Source organism: Danio rerio, chromosome 5, assembly GCF_049306965.1.
Source record: "Danio rerio strain Tuebingen ecotype United States chromosome 5, GRCz12tu, whole genome shotgun sequence".
Classification (NCBI taxonomy): Eukaryota; Metazoa; Chordata; class Actinopteri; order Cypriniformes; family Danionidae; genus Danio; species Danio rerio.
In genome coordinates, this window is record NC_133180.1 from 68,030,695 (window position 1) to 68,049,214 (window position 18,520).

At 36.5% G+C, this 18,520-nt stretch overlaps 2 protein-coding genes across 3 annotated transcripts in view; both read left to right on the plus strand.

Annotated features, from left to right (window-relative positions):
- Positions 1-18,520, plus strand: part of lrwd1 (leucine-rich repeats and WD repeat domain containing 1) — a 779,065-nt gene that overhangs the window by 659,583 nt on the left and 100,962 nt on the right. The gene's annotated exons all lie outside the window — the stretch shown is intronic.
- The window catches only part of lhfpl7 (LHFPL tetraspan subfamily member 7), a 239,496-nt gene that overhangs the window by 67,486 nt on the left and 153,490 nt on the right, over positions 1-18,520 (plus strand). The window contains exon 2 of the mRNA XM_001338138.10: positions 10,857-10,995. Within this exon, the coding sequence (XP_001338174.3) occupies positions 10,857-10,995 (139 nt within the window). The remainder of the gene's footprint in view (positions 1-10,856; positions 10,996-18,520) is intronic.

Here is an 18,520-nt window from a genome sequence, read left to right on the forward strand (position 1 = left end):
CTTTGAGGAATCCACAAAATTAGTCTGTGCAACACAGTACTATATCTGCTGAAGCTGACGTGCGCATGAATTATTTGAACAAAATATTGTACAAATAGCATCAGTGCATAACTAATTCAGTTTTTGTCGAAACAAAATGGGTATGAATGTAAACGGTTAAGCTAGGTATTAACATTTCAAAAGGTGAGACTCACTGCTTACATCACCTCTTATCTGGACTCGCTTCTGTCTTTATTTTGCAGCCCAGGATCGATAGACCGATGAAGTCAGAATTATTAGCCCCCATGTATATTTTTTTCTCAGTTTCTGTTTGACGGAAAGAAGACTTTTTCCCCAACACGTTTCTAAACATAATAGTTTTAATAACTGATTTCTAATAACTGATTTCTTTTATCTTTGCCATGATGACAGTACATAATATTTTATTATATATTTCAAGATACTAGTATTCAGTTTAAAGTGCCATTTAAACGGTTAGTTCGGCAAGTTAGGGTTAATTAGGCAAGTCATTGTATAATGATGGTTTGGTGTTGTAACACGGGGAGTGACAGAGACAACTGAGTTAGGATCCACGTGCAGGTTTATTGGAGTAGTCAGGAAAGCAATGGTCAGGTGCAAACAGATGTATAAAGGCAGTCCAAAATCGTAGTCAAAAGTATCAGGCGAGAGGTCAAGAGGCAGACGGAAGACAGGAACGAAAAGGCTAACAAAGTTAAGGTCAAAACATGGGAAAACAAGACAAGGATAATGCGTTGTAATGTCACTTTACAGCTAACAAGACTCTGCAATTGGAGTGAGTGTGTGTGCTGCTTAAATAGTCTGAGTAATCAGTCTTTGACAATCCTCAGGTGGTGTGAGTGTAATCAGTCTAAATAAGGAAGCATGCGTGTCTGTGAGCAGAGTGCATGTATGAAAATGTAGTCCAGAAATGTCAGATTTGTAGTCCATGGTTATTGTGAATGAGATCCAGCGATCTTAGGAGTTACAATCGCTGGTGATTGTTACAGTTGTGTAGGTAATTGCTATAAATATTGCTTAAAGGGTCTAATAATATTGATCTTAAAATGTTTTTTGAAAAAAATAAAAAACTGCTTCAATTCTAGCCGAAATGAAACAAAAAAGACTTTCTCCAGAAGAATAAATATTATAGGAAATACTGTGAAAAATTCCTTGCTCTGATAAACGTCACATGGGAAATATTTGAAAAAGAAAAGAGAATTGACAGGACGGCAAATAATTTTGACTTCAACATGCTACATTTTTGTGAAATGTAAATTATGTTGCTCCTGGTACGTTTCATTGCACGATTGACATGACAAATCCACTAGTGGGCACTGTCTAAATTTGGGCAAATCTGAAATATGCTATTTATGGTTAGTTTTGTTATGAAACGCATCATTCTTGTACACGTCTATAACTACTAACTTAAACTCTTTCCCAAACTCAATCAATAGTTTTGAAAAAAAAAAAAAAAACTTATCAGAAACATGCACTGTGGCAATGCATACTTGCTTTAACTTTGCTTTTATCTCTTTTGTGGAAGTGTGCTTCACCCGACTGAACCCGAGTGCTCTGCATCACAAGTACAACACTGTACTATTTAAGCTACCGAGCAAACTGACCACACCAGAAATGTTGAGGCAAACTTATTCGATTAGAAATCATAGATACCTTTAAGTTATTTTTTAGAATTTATTTGGTGTTGTGCCATAAAATGATGGGTCGATGGAGGGAATTTGGCCAGGACACTGAAGTTACACCCTTACTCTTTTTGAGAAGTGCCATGGGATTTTTAACGACCACAGAGAGTCTGGACCTTGGTTCAATGTCTTATCTAAAAAGACGGTGCTCACTGACAGTGAAAGGTCCACCCAGTTGGCTTAACGAAGGTGTCCACTAGTGAATGAAAGTTCACTGTGTGTTCGGCCTTTCCAGTGCACAATGTTGTTTCAGTTTAACTTTAAGTGATATCTGACTCCAATTTTAATATGAGGTGGTTGAGAATATTAATATATGTATCTTCCGTTTTATCTGACTCCAATCATAAAACATTAAGAAGATTATATCAATATATAATAGAGATGAATGTTTGAACCTTTTGTCTTTACTCGTAACTATTGCATTTGTTCAGTCAGATACTCATGTCGCTCAGAGGAATTGGCTCGGCTGGTTTCAACCCTCACGGACACACTTTCTTGTCAGTCTTGATTATTAAACGGAGGTAATTGATTTATACTTTTAGATGGCCGCTTATATGCTTGCTCATTCTAAAGTACTTTTGATATTTTTTGATAGATGTACACCCTTAAAGGTAATCTTATTTCTAATCAGAGGTCAAGGACATTATTATAAATATAACTACTGTTCTCTATAATAATTTTGATTTAGCCAAGCTCATGGTTTCCCATGTACACTTAATTTAGATCAACATTACTTTCAAACAAGAGTCAGACACCCTATCTAGGTCAGTATATTGTCCCCTTCACTTTACTAGGGGATCAGGACTCGCACAGAGCGCAGGTTGAGTGCCCCCTGCTGCCCTCAGTAACACCACTTCCTTCAGCAATCTAGTGTAGTTTTCCCATGTGGTCTCCCATCCAGGTACTGACCAGGCTCAGCCCTGCCTAGCTTCAGTAAGTAGCCGGTTATGGGCTGCAGGGTGAAATGACTGTGGCTAGCTATCTAAATAAACACAATTTTTGAGTTTGGGGGACAGCTTAATAGTTGTGTTCAATCCACTTAAATGAGCAAAAACAAGTTAAGTTAATTTTTTCAATTTGTGTTGGAACAACATGAAGGAATCGTGTGGAACCCAGCATTCTGTTTTACAGTGTATCTTCTTTTGTGCGCCATTTTGTAATTCAGTAGATGAAAAATCATTTAGGGGAGTTACAGCACTCTTGGCAAGCTCTACTAATTAGTATTGACCTAAGGAAGTGCATTTCCTTTTCCTAGCCATACGTGGAGTGTACATACATTAGGGATGAAATATGCAAACTGCATGTTTAACTTATGAGCATCATCAACATTCCTGTCATACACCGCCTATTTATGATTTTCCAGAACGCCATTTAGTTCTGGATCTGATCTGATGCTGCACTAATATGTCTCTATTAGTTGTAATGAAACGCGGTAATGTTGGACAGCACAAGTATGCAAAAGCTCATTTCATCTAAAGGCTTCAAAGATGGCAAGATCAAGAGATGGCGCAGAGAAAACTAGGCGTTTCTCTGAATATATGAATACCATTTAAAGGGGAATGAGTTCTGTTTGAAGGGAAATATGTTTCTGCCGAGTGTCTGCAACGCTCCACTTCTTCGGTTTCTGATATTACCTCTTTTCTTTTTTCCTCTTTCAAATTTCAGCTCGTCATTAATGTCAGAGATGCTGTAATGTTGTCATCAAACCCAAACAGTCATAATTACCACAAATGTTATCATTACTAACAGTGCTTTCAGATGCCACCTATAAATCTGCCATCTCGTCTTCATTAGGGTTTGTTCTTGCCATTAATGTCTTCGCCATTAGGACTGAATGGAAATGAACTCGCTATAGTTTTGGCAACTGCAGTGTTATCTGATACACACTGCTGATGTGACAACAGTCCTAAAACTGCATTTGTTTTGTGTATGTGTTGCTTGTGAAAGAGATTTACAGATAGCCTTTTAGCAGATGGTTTATTTGCTATCTAATTCTGTGTGTGGAACAGTATTTAAAAGCCCAGTTGATCTAATGAAGAGGCATTGAGAAGAAACCGCTATGTGCTGTAAGCCTCAGTTTCAAATCTCTGAATGTTTTCACTGAAAGCAGTCAGCTGTGACCCACCTTTACAGAAAGAGAACTCCTGTTTTCTTTTTTTAGACGATCGGCATTTGAACTTTGCTTTGAAAAGCTACATTGCTTGAAAAGTATAAATGTTCTACCATCATACAGCGGGGGAAATAAGTATTGAACACGTCATGTTTTTTTGCTAGGAATAATATTTCTAAAGGAGCTGTTGACATGGAATTGAACCAGATTTTGGTAAAAACCCAAACAATGCAAACATAAAAACATTACAAAAGAAAAACAAATATGAGAAAATGTGTAATAACAATATAATGACACGATAGTAAGGAGATAGTACTGACTTACTGAAATTTGATACTTTATATAAAAGGCTTTTTTGGTGATGGCAGATTAAATACGTCTCTCATGTGGAGAATGAAGTCACATGCATTGCTCTGGTGTGAGTTTTTCACAGACTTTAACAGAGTGTAAAAGTCTTGATGGTTTTGTGGGTCTTGTCTATAAAATCTGATCATTATTTTGTTTTCTCTATTGGATTCAGATCAGGTGATTGGCTGGGCCATTCTACAGCTTGATTTTCTGTCTCTGAAAGCATTTGAGAGTGTTCTTTGCTGTATTTTGGATCATTGTCTTGCTGAAATGTTCACCCTGGTTTCATCTTCATCATCCTGCTAATGTAGATGTTGGACTGAAGCAGGTGATAATAATTTACAATAACGAAGGGCAGAGGGTTGCTGAGTAACTGCTGAGAGATTTTAGCTGCTGTTTGGCCTTTCACTACCTTTCTACATCTCCCTTTCTTCATGTGTTCAATACTTTTTTTGTTTTGTATAACTTCATTTGTAAACTAATTAGTGTTGTTTGGTTTGCATATATGGATTTCTTTGAGTGTTACCAAACTAACAGGGTCAGTTTCAAGTCAACAATACCTTTAGAAATGTGTTTTCTGAGATTTATTTATTTATTTAAAATATTGCCACTATGATTAAATTGTACAGGTCAGAAATTTTCAATTAAGGCATATATTTTGGTGGAAACTGACATAGTTAAATGGGAAATTAACCATAATTCACCACTGTTTTAAATGTCTATTAGCCATTTTGATATTATCGAATATGTTGACCAATGATACAGCTGAGGTCAGAATTATTAGCCACCCTTTGATTTTTTTTCTTTTTTAAATATTCCCCAAATGATGTTCAACTGAGCAAGGACATTTTCACAGTATGTCTGATAATATATTTTTTTCTGGAGAAAGTCTTATTTGTTTTATTTTGGCTAGAATAAAAGCAGTTAAAAAATAAAAATAAAAAATAAACAGGCGGGATAGTAATTCAGGGGGCTAATAATTCTGAATTCAACTGTATAATAATGTTAATATTATATTTTAGGCTGTTGTAATAATTAATCTGTTCCATGCGTGTTCAATAAAAAAAGGTCAGCAGAGGTTTTTCTTTACTGTCAAATATTAGTAATTTATTGGATACAAATGAATAATTTTGTTATCCTCAATGCAATGCAAGACTTACATTCAGGAGGTGCGCAATAACTTTTATTTCCTGACTTCAACTTTTATAGGCAGCTGATATTAACAGGTGGAGTTTAGTGAAATTTGTTACTTGTCAATCATTCTCCAGTCCTCTATTGGTCGCACTAACACCTGCATCCACTTTTTCTACGAATTCTCTGCCCAACATTAAAAGCATAAGACTTCTCAACTGCACATTCTGTGTTCAGTTTCAACATATTTCTGCTCACAGAAATCGCCAAGAATTCGCCAAGCTCAAATTCATTTTAGACAGTCGAGCCTTTGCATTTCTATCAGCAAAAATGCTTCATTAGTATGAAAAGTGTATCACACTCAGCAGAAGAGGTTTGGTTAATATATCACCTTTAAGCAATACAAATACAATTGTTTAATAATGAAAAGAAAAAGAGACAAAAATATGTTTAAAATATATTTATTTTTTTTCAACAAGTTTTTATATCGAAGAGTTTAAATTAAATAATATTTTTCTTTGTCCTATATATTTTTTTATAGATAATTTTAGAGACACTTGCTAAAATGTAATTCAATGTAATAATAATTTGTATCAATTAAGTCTTTGTAAATCAATTTGTAATTTTGATCTCCAGTATATGTATGCTCTCTGGCTGATATCATGCACTTAATTTGTGTGCAGTTATTTTTGGGGCTTCTCCACCTTAAATTAGTCTTTTTTATGTACTGTTTAATGAAAGTTTGTTAAAAGAAATACTACCATTTTCAAGCCTAAGGCTTATTTGAAAATATTTTTTTCATCATGCATCATTCAAGCTTTAAGCTACAGTTACTGGACCACCCAAATCTATGTGTCCACATATCAATAATGCATGATATGAGTGTGTCCTCACAGGCGTACATGGATTATATCAGAGCCAGATCAATTGCCCGTCTCTGTTATGAATCCTCCATATTTTGCTTTCAGAGATGGCAAATCAAGCTCTTAAAATATTAGGTTAAAAGGACACTTAAAGGGATAGTTCACCAAAAATGAACATTTTAAACCATTTACTCACACTCAAGTAATTCTAAACTTTTATGATTGTTTTTTTTTTCTGTTGAACACAAAATAATATTGTGAAGAATGTTAGGAAGAAGACACCATTGACATCCATATTAGTGACAAAAACAGTTTGCTTTGTGTTCAACAGAATAAGAGTCTCAAACAGGTTGAGAACAAGTGAAGAGGGAGTAGGCTAAATCATGACAGAATTTTTTTGCTTGGGCATTTGTTGTGTTGTGTCTGTTGACTGATGAAGCGTTTGATTTGATGAAGGTGGTAAATTAGAGGATCAGTACTCAGGACTTTACTAGATTGATCCCACTGAGCAGCACTTAGCAGAAATTGATTGATTTTACACCTTATATTTCTACCTGCAGCTCACACATGAATGTTTGACTGTGTCTGCTTTTTGTTTATTATATGCTTGACATTAATTAGTTAAGGTACACTATAAAAAGCACTTAGTTACTTTAACCTATAACTAAACCTATTTCCTTAAAAATGAGAAGTTGATTTTATTTTTATTTTTATTTTTAGGTGAATAAAGCCATTGTAATTGTTAACTTAAAGGTATAGTTCACCCAAAAATGAAAGTTTACTCTCTGTTTGCTCACTGTCAAGCTTTTTCATTCCTTTATGTTTTTCCTTTTCCAAAATGAACATTTGTAAAACTATTAGAGAACTGTAACCATTGACTTCCCTAGTAGGAAAACCAAATGCTATGGTAGTCAATGGTTACAGGTTTTCAACATTTTTCAAAATAACTTTTTTTTGTGTTCGACAGAAAAAAAGAAAATCAAACAGGTTTGTATCAAGTGAAGGGCGAGCAAATGATGACAATGTTCAGTTTTGGGTGAACTATCCCTCTAACACAGTGGTTCCCATTTTTTTTTTTTTTTTTTTTTTTTTTTTTTTTGCTGTGTACACTCCTTTTTAATATTTGACACCTGTCAGGCACCCCTTTATCAGATTAAACTCCACATTTTTAACCACAATAACTAAATACACATTTTCTGTGTACATGATTAAAACAAAAATAATAAAATACGTGAATTTAATGGAAGAGCTTTTATGAAGCTCACAATTTTCACAGCATCATTAAATACAGACAAAAGTTTCTCATTTTGGCATATTTTTCATCGCTAGAGCTTCTTGGTGGATGCTGCAGTGCACCCAGGAAACCGATGGTGCAACTTTTTTGATGGAAGCTACTGCTCCTTTGTGCCTCCTTTTTTCTTCTTCTGCAGTTCCTCCAATCTTCCTTGAAAAAACAACAACTTACAGGCATGTCTTTTGAGTGGCTGTGTCTTGTTTGTAAGTGCCGGACCATATACGAGGGCTTAAGACTTAAAGAGGGCTTAAGACTAGTAGCTAAAACCTCACCACAGACTACACATTGTGGATTTAGATTTATTGCAACTCCAATCCATGTAAACCCGAAACCAATGGAACTGTCGCTATATTTAGTTTTCTTACTTGACATTTTCTCACTCTAGCGTAGGCCTAATTCAATTGTCTTCATCAGTACATCTTCGCTGGATTTCTCTGTTCCCGCCTGTGCCTCTTCACCTCATTCGTTATCCTCTGATTTCATATATTCAAGGCCGCTGCACATCACCTTAGAAGAGGCCGATGTAGATGGTTCATCCCTACTGTCACTTGACTTCTTTAAAGTGCCAGTTTTTAACCAGGTGTCCATTTTGATGAATATAGTAAGCGGAAAAAAAAAATTATGAATGTGCTATCACTTAGCACCAGGACTATTGTGATACAGACGTGGAACCTCCAGATGTAAATTATAATTTGTAATGTGATTTTTTTTTTTAATCTCTTGCTCATTGTATTTTTTTTCTTTTAAAATAGGACACGTAAATCACTTTTAAAGCAATTGGTTTACTCGCTTTTTTATTTTAAAGTAAAATCAACTAATTGCTTTTTTTATCTTGTATAGTACAACCTTTTTTATTATAATACTAATTATTAAGATTATTAATTATTATAATACGCTGTTGCTGTAATAAATATAAAAAAATAAACAAAGTATTATGTCTCAGATGTTTTTAGATTACTTTTAGAGCACATTATCTAATAGAAAAAATGTACAGTATAACATTGCTTATACTGCATGTGTCACTTTGTATAACTTGCTATAAAAGAAAGCACAACTGGTATATTGACAACACAATTATCTACTGTATGTAATGTTATGCAATAATTGTCTTTCATGACTAGGCCCACACTGAATTTGCGCTCGCAGAAATCCACAGATTTCTATAGATTTTTTTTGTGTCTGTTTATTTAGTTGTGTGTAAATGCATATAATTTGTATTTATTCGTTTTTTTATTTTTTATTAATTTCAGTAATGTTACTGAAAAATATGAAACAAATATGATTACTACAAATATGAAAACCTTTATAAGATTTACTCACAGTACAGTGTGTAAAGTAATACTCTTCTGTCTTGTAGTGTATATATATATATATAGCTTTGTTTACCAAAAACATGGATCTAATTGAACTGCATTGTAAACATTAAATAACAGTTTAAAATGTATAATTTTTATTTAACATATTAAGTGTTTAGTTATGATACACCCAAAATCATAATGCATAAATCGACAGATTTTTTTTTTCCATATTCTGTGCAGAAATAGCAAAAAATGCCTAAAGATTCTGTCTGGCCCTAGTCATGACTGTTGTATATACTTTTTTTGTTTGTTTGTTCAAATGTAAGAGTGTTTTCGTTGTTTGAACTTAATATAAATGATGCAACAATTATCATGCCATTAAAACTTGATATCATTACATGTCTATTATTTACTCTTGTGCAACAATCTATTTTGGAGCAAAAGGAGAAATTTAGTAAAATAGCCAACTTTATTTTTTGTCCCATGCAATAAACGTGAATGAGAAGCAGATTTTGCTCATAATTTCTCATTTTTATTTAAATTATTATAAATAATATAAGTGAAGTATTCTTATTATTCAAATATTTATTTATTTTTAAACACACATATTTAACAACAAATTAACATGGTACATAGCTACAAACATACTCATACCCCATAAAAAGGAAGAGGGAGAAACATAAAAATAAATAAATATGTTAAATAAATATATAGATAAATAAAAATAGATAAAACAGATTAGAAAATTAGTGGATAAACTCTCACTTAGGATATAATAACCCCTGAGCATTCAATGTAGGATAGGAAAGGCTGCTAAACCTCAAACTTTTTTTGTAGAGCCTTGCATGGGGTACGTAAGGTGCTCGACATTAAGATGTAATCACACTGCTAATATCCAGTTTGTGGGAAGGCGGGTTTGTTTCTTTAACCACCTGAGAAGAATCAGGCGTCTGGCCAATAAAGAAGAAAAGCAAATGATTTCTACGTGATTAGCTGACAGGTACATTTCTTTTGCCACTGTACCAAAAGTTGAGATCAAAGGATTATGATTCGTATCTTTATTACATATAGATGAAAATTATCTAAAAATATCAGTTCAAAATTTATGTAATTTAGGGCATCCTCACAACATACAGTTGAAGTCTGTTTATTTTTCTCCCCAATTTATGTTTAATGGGGAGAAGATTTTTTTCAACACATTTCTAAACATCAATATTTTTAATAACTCATTTCTAATAACTGATTTATTTTTATCTTTGCCAAGTTAGTATTTGGCAAGTTAGGGTAATTAGGCAAGTTATTGTATAATGATGGTTTGTTCTGTTGACTATCGGGAAAAAAAATAAATTAAAATAATATAATTAGCAATATTTAATAATAAGGGGCTAATAATTTTGTCCCTAAAATGGTTTTAAAAAATTTAAAAACTGCTTGTATTTTAGCTGAAATAAAACAAGTAAGACTTTCTCCAGTAGAAAAAATATTATCAGACATACTGTGAACATTTCCTAGCTCTGTTAAACATCATTTGGGAAATATATATATATATTTTTTAATAAAGCAGGGCTAATAATTCTGTCTTTAACTGTATGACTCAGATCTGACCCTGGATACATTTTTGCCAGCTTGCAAGTGAAGTATTGTTAATGTAGATATATTATATTGATTTACACAGTTTAAGTGCATTTATATTCCTTATAACCAGAAAGAATCAGCAGACATTTTTTTGCTATTTCTGTGCAGAATTTTGAATCAATAATCAATAACAAGTGATATTTTATTGTGAAAATCAAATAGAACAATTGCACATGCTAAAAGCTGCATTGCTTTTATTTGTAATTAAAAATGTGTAGTTGTATGTATTTTGGTTGGGGGGGATGGGGGGGGGGTTGTTTGCCACGGGATATTTTTTTTCCTATAGTGTACAGTGCAGGTTTTATTTAAAAGCTTTGCTAAAACTATCAATCTTGGCTGGATCAACAACTTTTATGGGAACACGATCAAATTTAAAATATCTGAGTACAAAGAAAGAGAAAAAAATACATCTGTGGAACCCCAGACTGAGCTGATATGTAAGCGCTATGTGTGTGTGTGTGTGTGTGTCTGTTTCAGACGAGTGCGGTGCTGTGTTCAGGTGGATGTGCTCTGCTGGCGGTCAGTTCCCTGCTGGCCATCATCACTATCTTCCTGCCCAGTGGAGCCTGTGAGCGGAGGATCTGCACACTGGCTGGATACATGCAGATGGCTGCAGGTCAGTGACCGGCTTACTATCTGACCTCTGATCAGCTGTTACACACCAGCACTTACACGGGACCATGCTGAGCATTATTACATGGCTGATCCTAGTCAGTACAACCCCTAATCTGAGCTTTAGACGAGATTGTCTGAGTCATACTGTACACAAAGCTTTCTGAATATCTGTCCTGGACTGGTAAAAGCCCAACATCTCTCTTTCACACACTTCACTTTGAAGAATAGCTTGCTTTTTGAGTGCACACAACAGCGGGATCTTCAGAAAGGAGCAGAAATCTTCTGTTTTTCTTTCTGATATCATGCGATACACTCTGGAGCTCTGCTAACTGCTTTAGGCGTCCCATCTGAATTCTGTTGTGTTGTTAAACATCACATTTAAAGTGTATTGTTCATTTTTTGGCAGGGCACAGGAGGAATGATATCATTTGATATGACTTGCTATGAAGCACTTGAGGCTCGGTTTAGGTTGTGTTTCAATTAGAATGGCAGAGATTCATGTTACGCCTTCATTAAATAACAAGACAGTTTATTGAAACACTTTTTTTTATTATTATTTCGTGTGAGGCAGTGGTGTAAAGTAACAAATTACAAACACTCAAATTACTGTAATCGAGTAGTTTTTCTCAGGAATATACTAAGTAGTTTTAAAAATGTGTACTTTTACTTTCCCTTGAGCGCATTTTTAGTGCTGCATTGGTACTTTTACTTCACTCTTTTCTTCAACCTCCAATCACAACTCCATTTTTGCTCGCCTATCGGGATTGGCTAAGTAGAAAAATCAGACCTGTGATTCTTGTCAAATCGAATCACAAATAGAAAGTAAATTGCATTATACTGAAGACATGGGTGGTTTTGTAAATGCAGCAAACTGTTTTGAAGCTATAAGAGCATTCAAGATGTCCAAAATCTTTACCCAGAGACTGTTTAGACCAGTGGTGTCCAAACTCCGTGTCCTGAAGAGTTTATCTCTAACTTGCTTTAACACACCTGCCAGGAAGTTCTAGTATCTAGTAAGAGCTTCATTAGCTGGTTCAGGTGTGTTTGAATAGGGTTGGGGCTAAACTCTTCAGGATACTGGCCTTCCAGGACAGTGTGGACACCCCTGGTTTAGACTGTATGTCACTGATGAGAAGATGATGGATGTTTACTGTATGATGACTAAAATCACCAAATGGACTTAAATTAAAAAAACTAAATGCAGTACAGAATGTTACGTTTACACATCCCTGCACAAATTTCATGTAGACGCAACTTTTCAAAGCAAAATACTCAATGGGCTACTTTTTACTCATACTTTGAGTAACAGTTTTTGGTTCGGTTATGGTACTTTTACTTGAGTATGGTGGGAGCAAATAACTTTTGGCTGAAATATGGTTTCCAATCTAACCTTCCAGCTTTAGGCATCCTGACCAAGTATTTGATCAAATGACAACAATGTAATCAATCTGAAAAAGTTTTTCATATGCTTTTGGGAAAGTTGTTAACAATATTTATACGAACCCACACTTTATTATTTATGCTAGGTCATTAACCTACTCACACCGAAAGCGGCAAGAGAGTCAAAGTAGCCGGAAGTCATTATTTTCAATGAGAGTTGGCGGCGAGGAGCAGCGCAGGGCGCTGAAAGAAGTCACTAAAGTTGAAATCAAGTCAACTTTATGGTAATGAGCTATGACGCGGTTCGGCGGCAAGCAATCACAATGAAGAAGTCCACCGCTTGAGAGGAGTCCAGAGAACACAGACCTGTGAACTTTGGTTCCAACCACACATGTTCCCAAGGGTTTGATTATTGCGGTTGCTTGATTTACAATGTTTTCTTACAGGAACATGCATTAAATAGGTTACTGGCGAGTTACTGGTGTGCATTAATGTTATATATATTTATCTTTAAAAAAAGCGGGAATCTCATGCAACAGTACAAAACAGTATTGCTGCTTCAGGATATTTCAGACATATAGACACATTGAATAATTAAGTAGAGCAAAGCCACACCACATGCAACTTGATCTTCCCTTTTTAAATGAATCTAATAAGAAGTGTGCAACATTTTCAAGCTAGAAAGCATGTTTTATGCAGAAATGTAACTGATATGCTGCAACAGCCCCTTTACATATGAGATCAATGTAGCGAATTCTGACGCTCTCTCAGACAGCGTTTTCGCCTGGGCGACCGGAGCAACCTTGGACGCTCTCACCGCTTTCGGTGTGAACGCACAGTTAGTTGGCAATGTCACTTAAAAAACAACACTACACATCTATGCACATATGGTCTGGTCTAATAGTCGTTGTTTTGTTTGTCAAGTACTTGCACATGTCTTAAATCTGAGCATGTAACATGCATCTGCATAATGTAGATTACATGGAGATGATAGTAATATTGTTTTTTGGGTTTTTTTTTTTTTTGGTGTGTTGTTGCATTTATTGTGATATGACAGTAGTTAAACAGGAAGTAAAGCTGGGAAGGCCCTTAAGAACCACTACTTTGTTTCGAGTTTGTGTATACGCAGTATTAATTTCTTTTCTCTCTTTCAATGACAAAAATTGAGTCATGGTGGAGCAGTGTGTAACACGATCATCTTACAGCAAGAAGGTCGCTGGTTCTAGCCCCAGCTGGGTCAGTTGGCATTTCTGTCTGGAGTTTGCATGTTTTCCTCGTGTTTGCTTGGGTTTCTGCAGGTGTTCCGGTTTCCCCACAGTCCAAAGACATGAGCTGCGTCCGAAACTACTACTTAGGTACTGCAGTAGGTACTGCATTCGAATTTAAGCGTACTACTTGGCCATTTAAAAAACTACATTCTATACAGTATGAATGTGAGCAAAATGAATGGAATTTTGATCACATGACCTACCCTCGCTTCACTCCCATTCATGAATTTTCTCTTGGGTTATCATGGGATAGCGCAGAGTGCGTGGGATGCACACTTCACAATCTCACCAAAAGTAGTAGGTCATCCGGGTACTTCTCGCATACTGATTTTAAAATTTTATGAATTCAGACACACTACTCACCTTACATACTGATTTTAGCATACTATATAGTATGGAAGTATGTGGTTTCGGACGCAGCCATGCAGTATATGTGAATTGAATAAGCTAAATTGGCTGTGGTGTATGTGTGTGAATGCAAGAGTCTATGGTTGTTTCCCAGTGATGGGTTGCAGCTGGAAAGGCATCTGCTGTGTAAAACATATGCTGGATAAGTTGGCGTTTTATTCCGCTGTGGCGATTAATAAAGGGACTAAACCGAAAAGAAAATGAACCAATGAATGAATGACAAATACAGACTATTTTCACCATCAACTATTTATGTCTATTGTAGTCTATAAGGTTTGTCAGATTTTTGGGCCAGTCAATGACAGTATGATTGCCAGATTGAACCAAAAAAAAGACTTGGCTCAGACTGACACCTTCAAGAAGCTGGGTTTTCTTACAAAAAAACCCATTATTCTACATGCCAAGCAAATACAATTCAGGATTTCAGTCGCTATTTCCCAGACATTTCCCACAGTATAAGCACTGTGATTATGCAGATATTTTGTGAACGTGGAGAATGTTGAACCTGAGCAGCCCATCCGTCTGAAAGCACTTTGTAGCCGAGCGCATCAATCACAAAAGCGAAATTAATAAATAAAGAAAGAAGTGTTTGCTCTCGACGCCGGTTGCCAGGCGACAGAATGTTGCGATGGCACGGCGAGGGCACTCAGAGATTTAGTGGCCACAGTAAAAGACAATTACAGCCCTTTAACACAGGTCAGCGGTTCAGGGGTCCACATGCTGGCCTTCGTTCAGCAGGCGGATACTTCAATAAACAATCCTACCATCCTACAAGCAAGCACTCAAGCTAAATAAATATTATGTTTATATGCCAGGGACGTGTATATATCGGGAGCATTGATTTCTAGTGTGCTCTTGATATTCTTGAGGCCTTGGAAGGTTTTATTGGATATGGGAATAGTGTACGTTTAAATGCTTGTTTTAATTGAACCGTTAGGCTCTGCATTACGGAGAAACCTTAAATAATTTGAACAGCAAGCGAATAAGTGGCTCACGTTGATATATTTCCCTGTTCTAATCAGGAAGTAATGATGTTTCCATAAAACTCCTGTAGTAATGGAGAATGCAAAAGGGCACAGACCATAACATTGATGTTCTCAGACCGTCATTTGAAGCATCTGTTTTTTCAAGCGTAAGACACTGGTAATCAACATCCATGCTGAAAGATGCCTTCTTTCCAACCTGACAATCCTGCAAACAAACATGCTGTGTGCTCAGAAACAACAGGCTTTCTGCAGGTTTTCATACTTCAAGTGTTCGCCGTATGGCTCCTTTGAAGAAAGTTTTCCTTCTCTTTTATTTTGGCTCTACTTGGAGGAAGTTTGAAAATTAATAATCCTTTAAAGTCAAAAGACGTGTTGCTGATGATTTTTTAAATATTTTATGGGCTGCTTTGCTTATTGGGAATCTTTCCCTCATCATTGCTTTTAAAGTGTGCGCTGATATCATTTTCTGCCAGTCAGACTGTCAAACCAAAATACACCCCAAAACAGATATAATTATAGCGCTCCGACTCAATGATTCTCATTCTGGGGTTGGTGTACCTCAGGGGGGATTTAAACAACTTGCAGGGGTTTTGAATTTGCTCCTAGGTTTTTTTCTGGAAAGGCTTGCACTCTTAACTGTTGTAACTTCACTCATTCATGCATTTTTCTTTTGGGTTAGTCTCTATTTCAGAGGTTGCCACAGCAGAATTAACCGCAAACTCTCCCCACACAGAAATGCCAACTGGCCCAGCTGGTACTTAAACCAGCGACCTTCTTGCTGTGCGGCAGCAGTGCTAACCACTGAGCCACTGTGCTGCCCTTGTTGGAACTTATGAAAGACAAAAAACTCTACTTCATGGAAATTTTTGAACTCTATCACATTGCAATTAGTAACTTTTTGATGTAGTGTCTAATTTGGTTGAATTTGTGCGATCTCATTTGTACAATTTCAAGAATTCACACTTATCTGATAATTAATTATAAAGCTTGTTTGGCATGCTGTGCCAGGAGAGAGCCCTGAGCTCATAAGATCTTCGAGCCTGGGGCTCCCTCACGTTTGCTAGGTGAGAGGGGAGTTTGAGCTCAGTTAGAACTCCCTTGCTGTAGTAGCAGCTAATAAACAGATAGTTCATTTGGACCCTACCATCCAAATGTCGCAACTAAAATGGAGATTCAGACCAGGCAATAATTTTCTAATGTTCTATTGTTCAATTTTGGTGAGCCTGTGTGAATTGTAGCCTCCTGTTTCCTGTTCTTAGATGACAGGACTGGCACCCGGTGTGGTCTTCTGCTGGTGTAGCCCATCCACCTCAAAGTTGGACTATTTGTGGGTTCAGAGATGCTCTTCTGCATACCTCGGTTGTAGAGAGTGATTATTTGAGTTACTGTTGCCTTTCTATCAGCTCGAACCAACTGCCCATTCTCCTCTGACATCAACAAAGCATTTGCGCCCACATAACTGCCACTCACTGGATATTTTCTCTTTTTTAGACCATTCTCTGTAAACCCTAGAGATGGTTGTGCTTGAAAATTCCAGTAGATCAGCAGTTTCTGAAATACTCTGACTAGCCCGTTTGACACAAACAACATTCATTCATTTTCTTGTCAACTTAGTCCCTTTATTAATCCGGGGTCGCCACAGCGGAATGAACCGCCAACTTATCCAGTAAGTTTTTACGCAGCGGATGCCCTTCCAGCCACAACCCATCTCTTGGAAACATCCACACACACATTCACACACACACACATACACTACGGACAATTTAGCCTACCCAATTCATCGATGCCGCATGTCTTTGGACTGTGGGGGAAACTGGAGCACCCGGAGGAAACCCACGCGAAGGCAGGGAGAACATGCAAACTCCACACAGAAACGCCAACTGAGCCAACGTTCGAACCAGCGACCCAGCAACCTTCTTGCTGTGAGGCGACAGCACTACCTACTGCGCCACTGCCTCGCCCATGCCACATTCAAAGTCACTTACAGTAAATCACCTTTCTTGACCATGAGCATGTCTACATGCCTAAATGCATTAGGTTGCTGCCAAGTGATTGGCTGATTAGAACTTTGTGTTAACAAGCAGTTGGTCATATGTACCTAATAAAGTGGCCGCTGAGAGTATAATGACTTTCTTCTTAAAGGGATATTTCATCCAAAAAGTTAAATTCTGTCATTACTTGTTCACCCTCCCCTAATTTAAAACCTGTTAGACCTCTATAGTATTTTTTTTTTGTTAAGAACATAATTAAGAACATAATCTTAATTTCCAGGAAAACAGATCCAAACCTTCATGGCAGTCTGGAGCACAAGTTTGCTGTCAGTACATTTTAAGACTTGAGAAAGTTCAATAAACTCTTCATAAAAAAGCGTGTCTTCTGCACTGATTGTTGTTGGTTCGCTGCTGATGTGTCATATTGTCTTTCCCCCGAACCAGTGTTTCTTGCCTCCATATTAATTATTTTGTAAATCACAGTAAACCTGCCAACCATATGAAATCCCTCTTGCACGGATGCAATATGAACCATCTCATAAGCATCAGGGGATCTGCCGCTTTGTCTACATCATTTCTTGCTCGAGAGTGAGAAAAACAACTCACTCTGCTTTGCAAACTGAGTGTAATTTTATAGCAGTGCACATAATAAGAAATCTTACACTCTCTTGTGCTTACTTTGTTCTCTGCATCTTCATAAGCATGGGCTATTTTATAACTTAAATATGGAAGCGAAGATCACAGGAGAGAGGGTGTTTGTTTGCTGATGTGAAATGAGGGAACCGAAGCATAATGGCCCTGTGAGAACAATAAAGGTATTATGCAGAGGAAATGATGGCGGAGCTGCATTTAATGTGATGATGGCAACTTCACAGTAATTCACAACAAACAAGAGTCTCTTATGGCGCTCGATGATTCCTCTGTGTGCGCAGTTGTTAGTGCGATGATATATACATGCTTTGCAGAGGTAATTTGCTTCGAAGCAAACTAGACTAAACTGAAAAGAACACTCGACTTTTTTGGGAATGGGTTATTTTTGCAAGTCAGAAGAGTTTTACCAATTTTTTGATCCATTCAGCTGATCTCCGAGTCTAGCAGGAGCATTTTTAGCTTAGCATAAATCATTGAATCGGAATAGACTATTAGCATCTAGCTTATAATTAAAATGATGATCTTCATTTTAGTTTTGACATTCTATGATTATATTACTGACTATATTACTAGGCCAATATGGCTAGGAACTCTCATTCCAGCGTAATACTCAATGAACTTTGCTGCACCATGACTGCAGCTGCTGCAATGATAATACACAGAACCTGAATAAGGTTCTCAGCCAAATAACAACACTGCGTAATATTATTATGGTGTTACTTAACCTAGGCTCATTGCAGATATGTACCCAGGTCTACATTTCTCGGGATAGCGAAATATATAATCGGAGGTACATCTGCTTTCACTTTTAGTAAATTTGCCAGAGACCGCTGTAAAGGCTT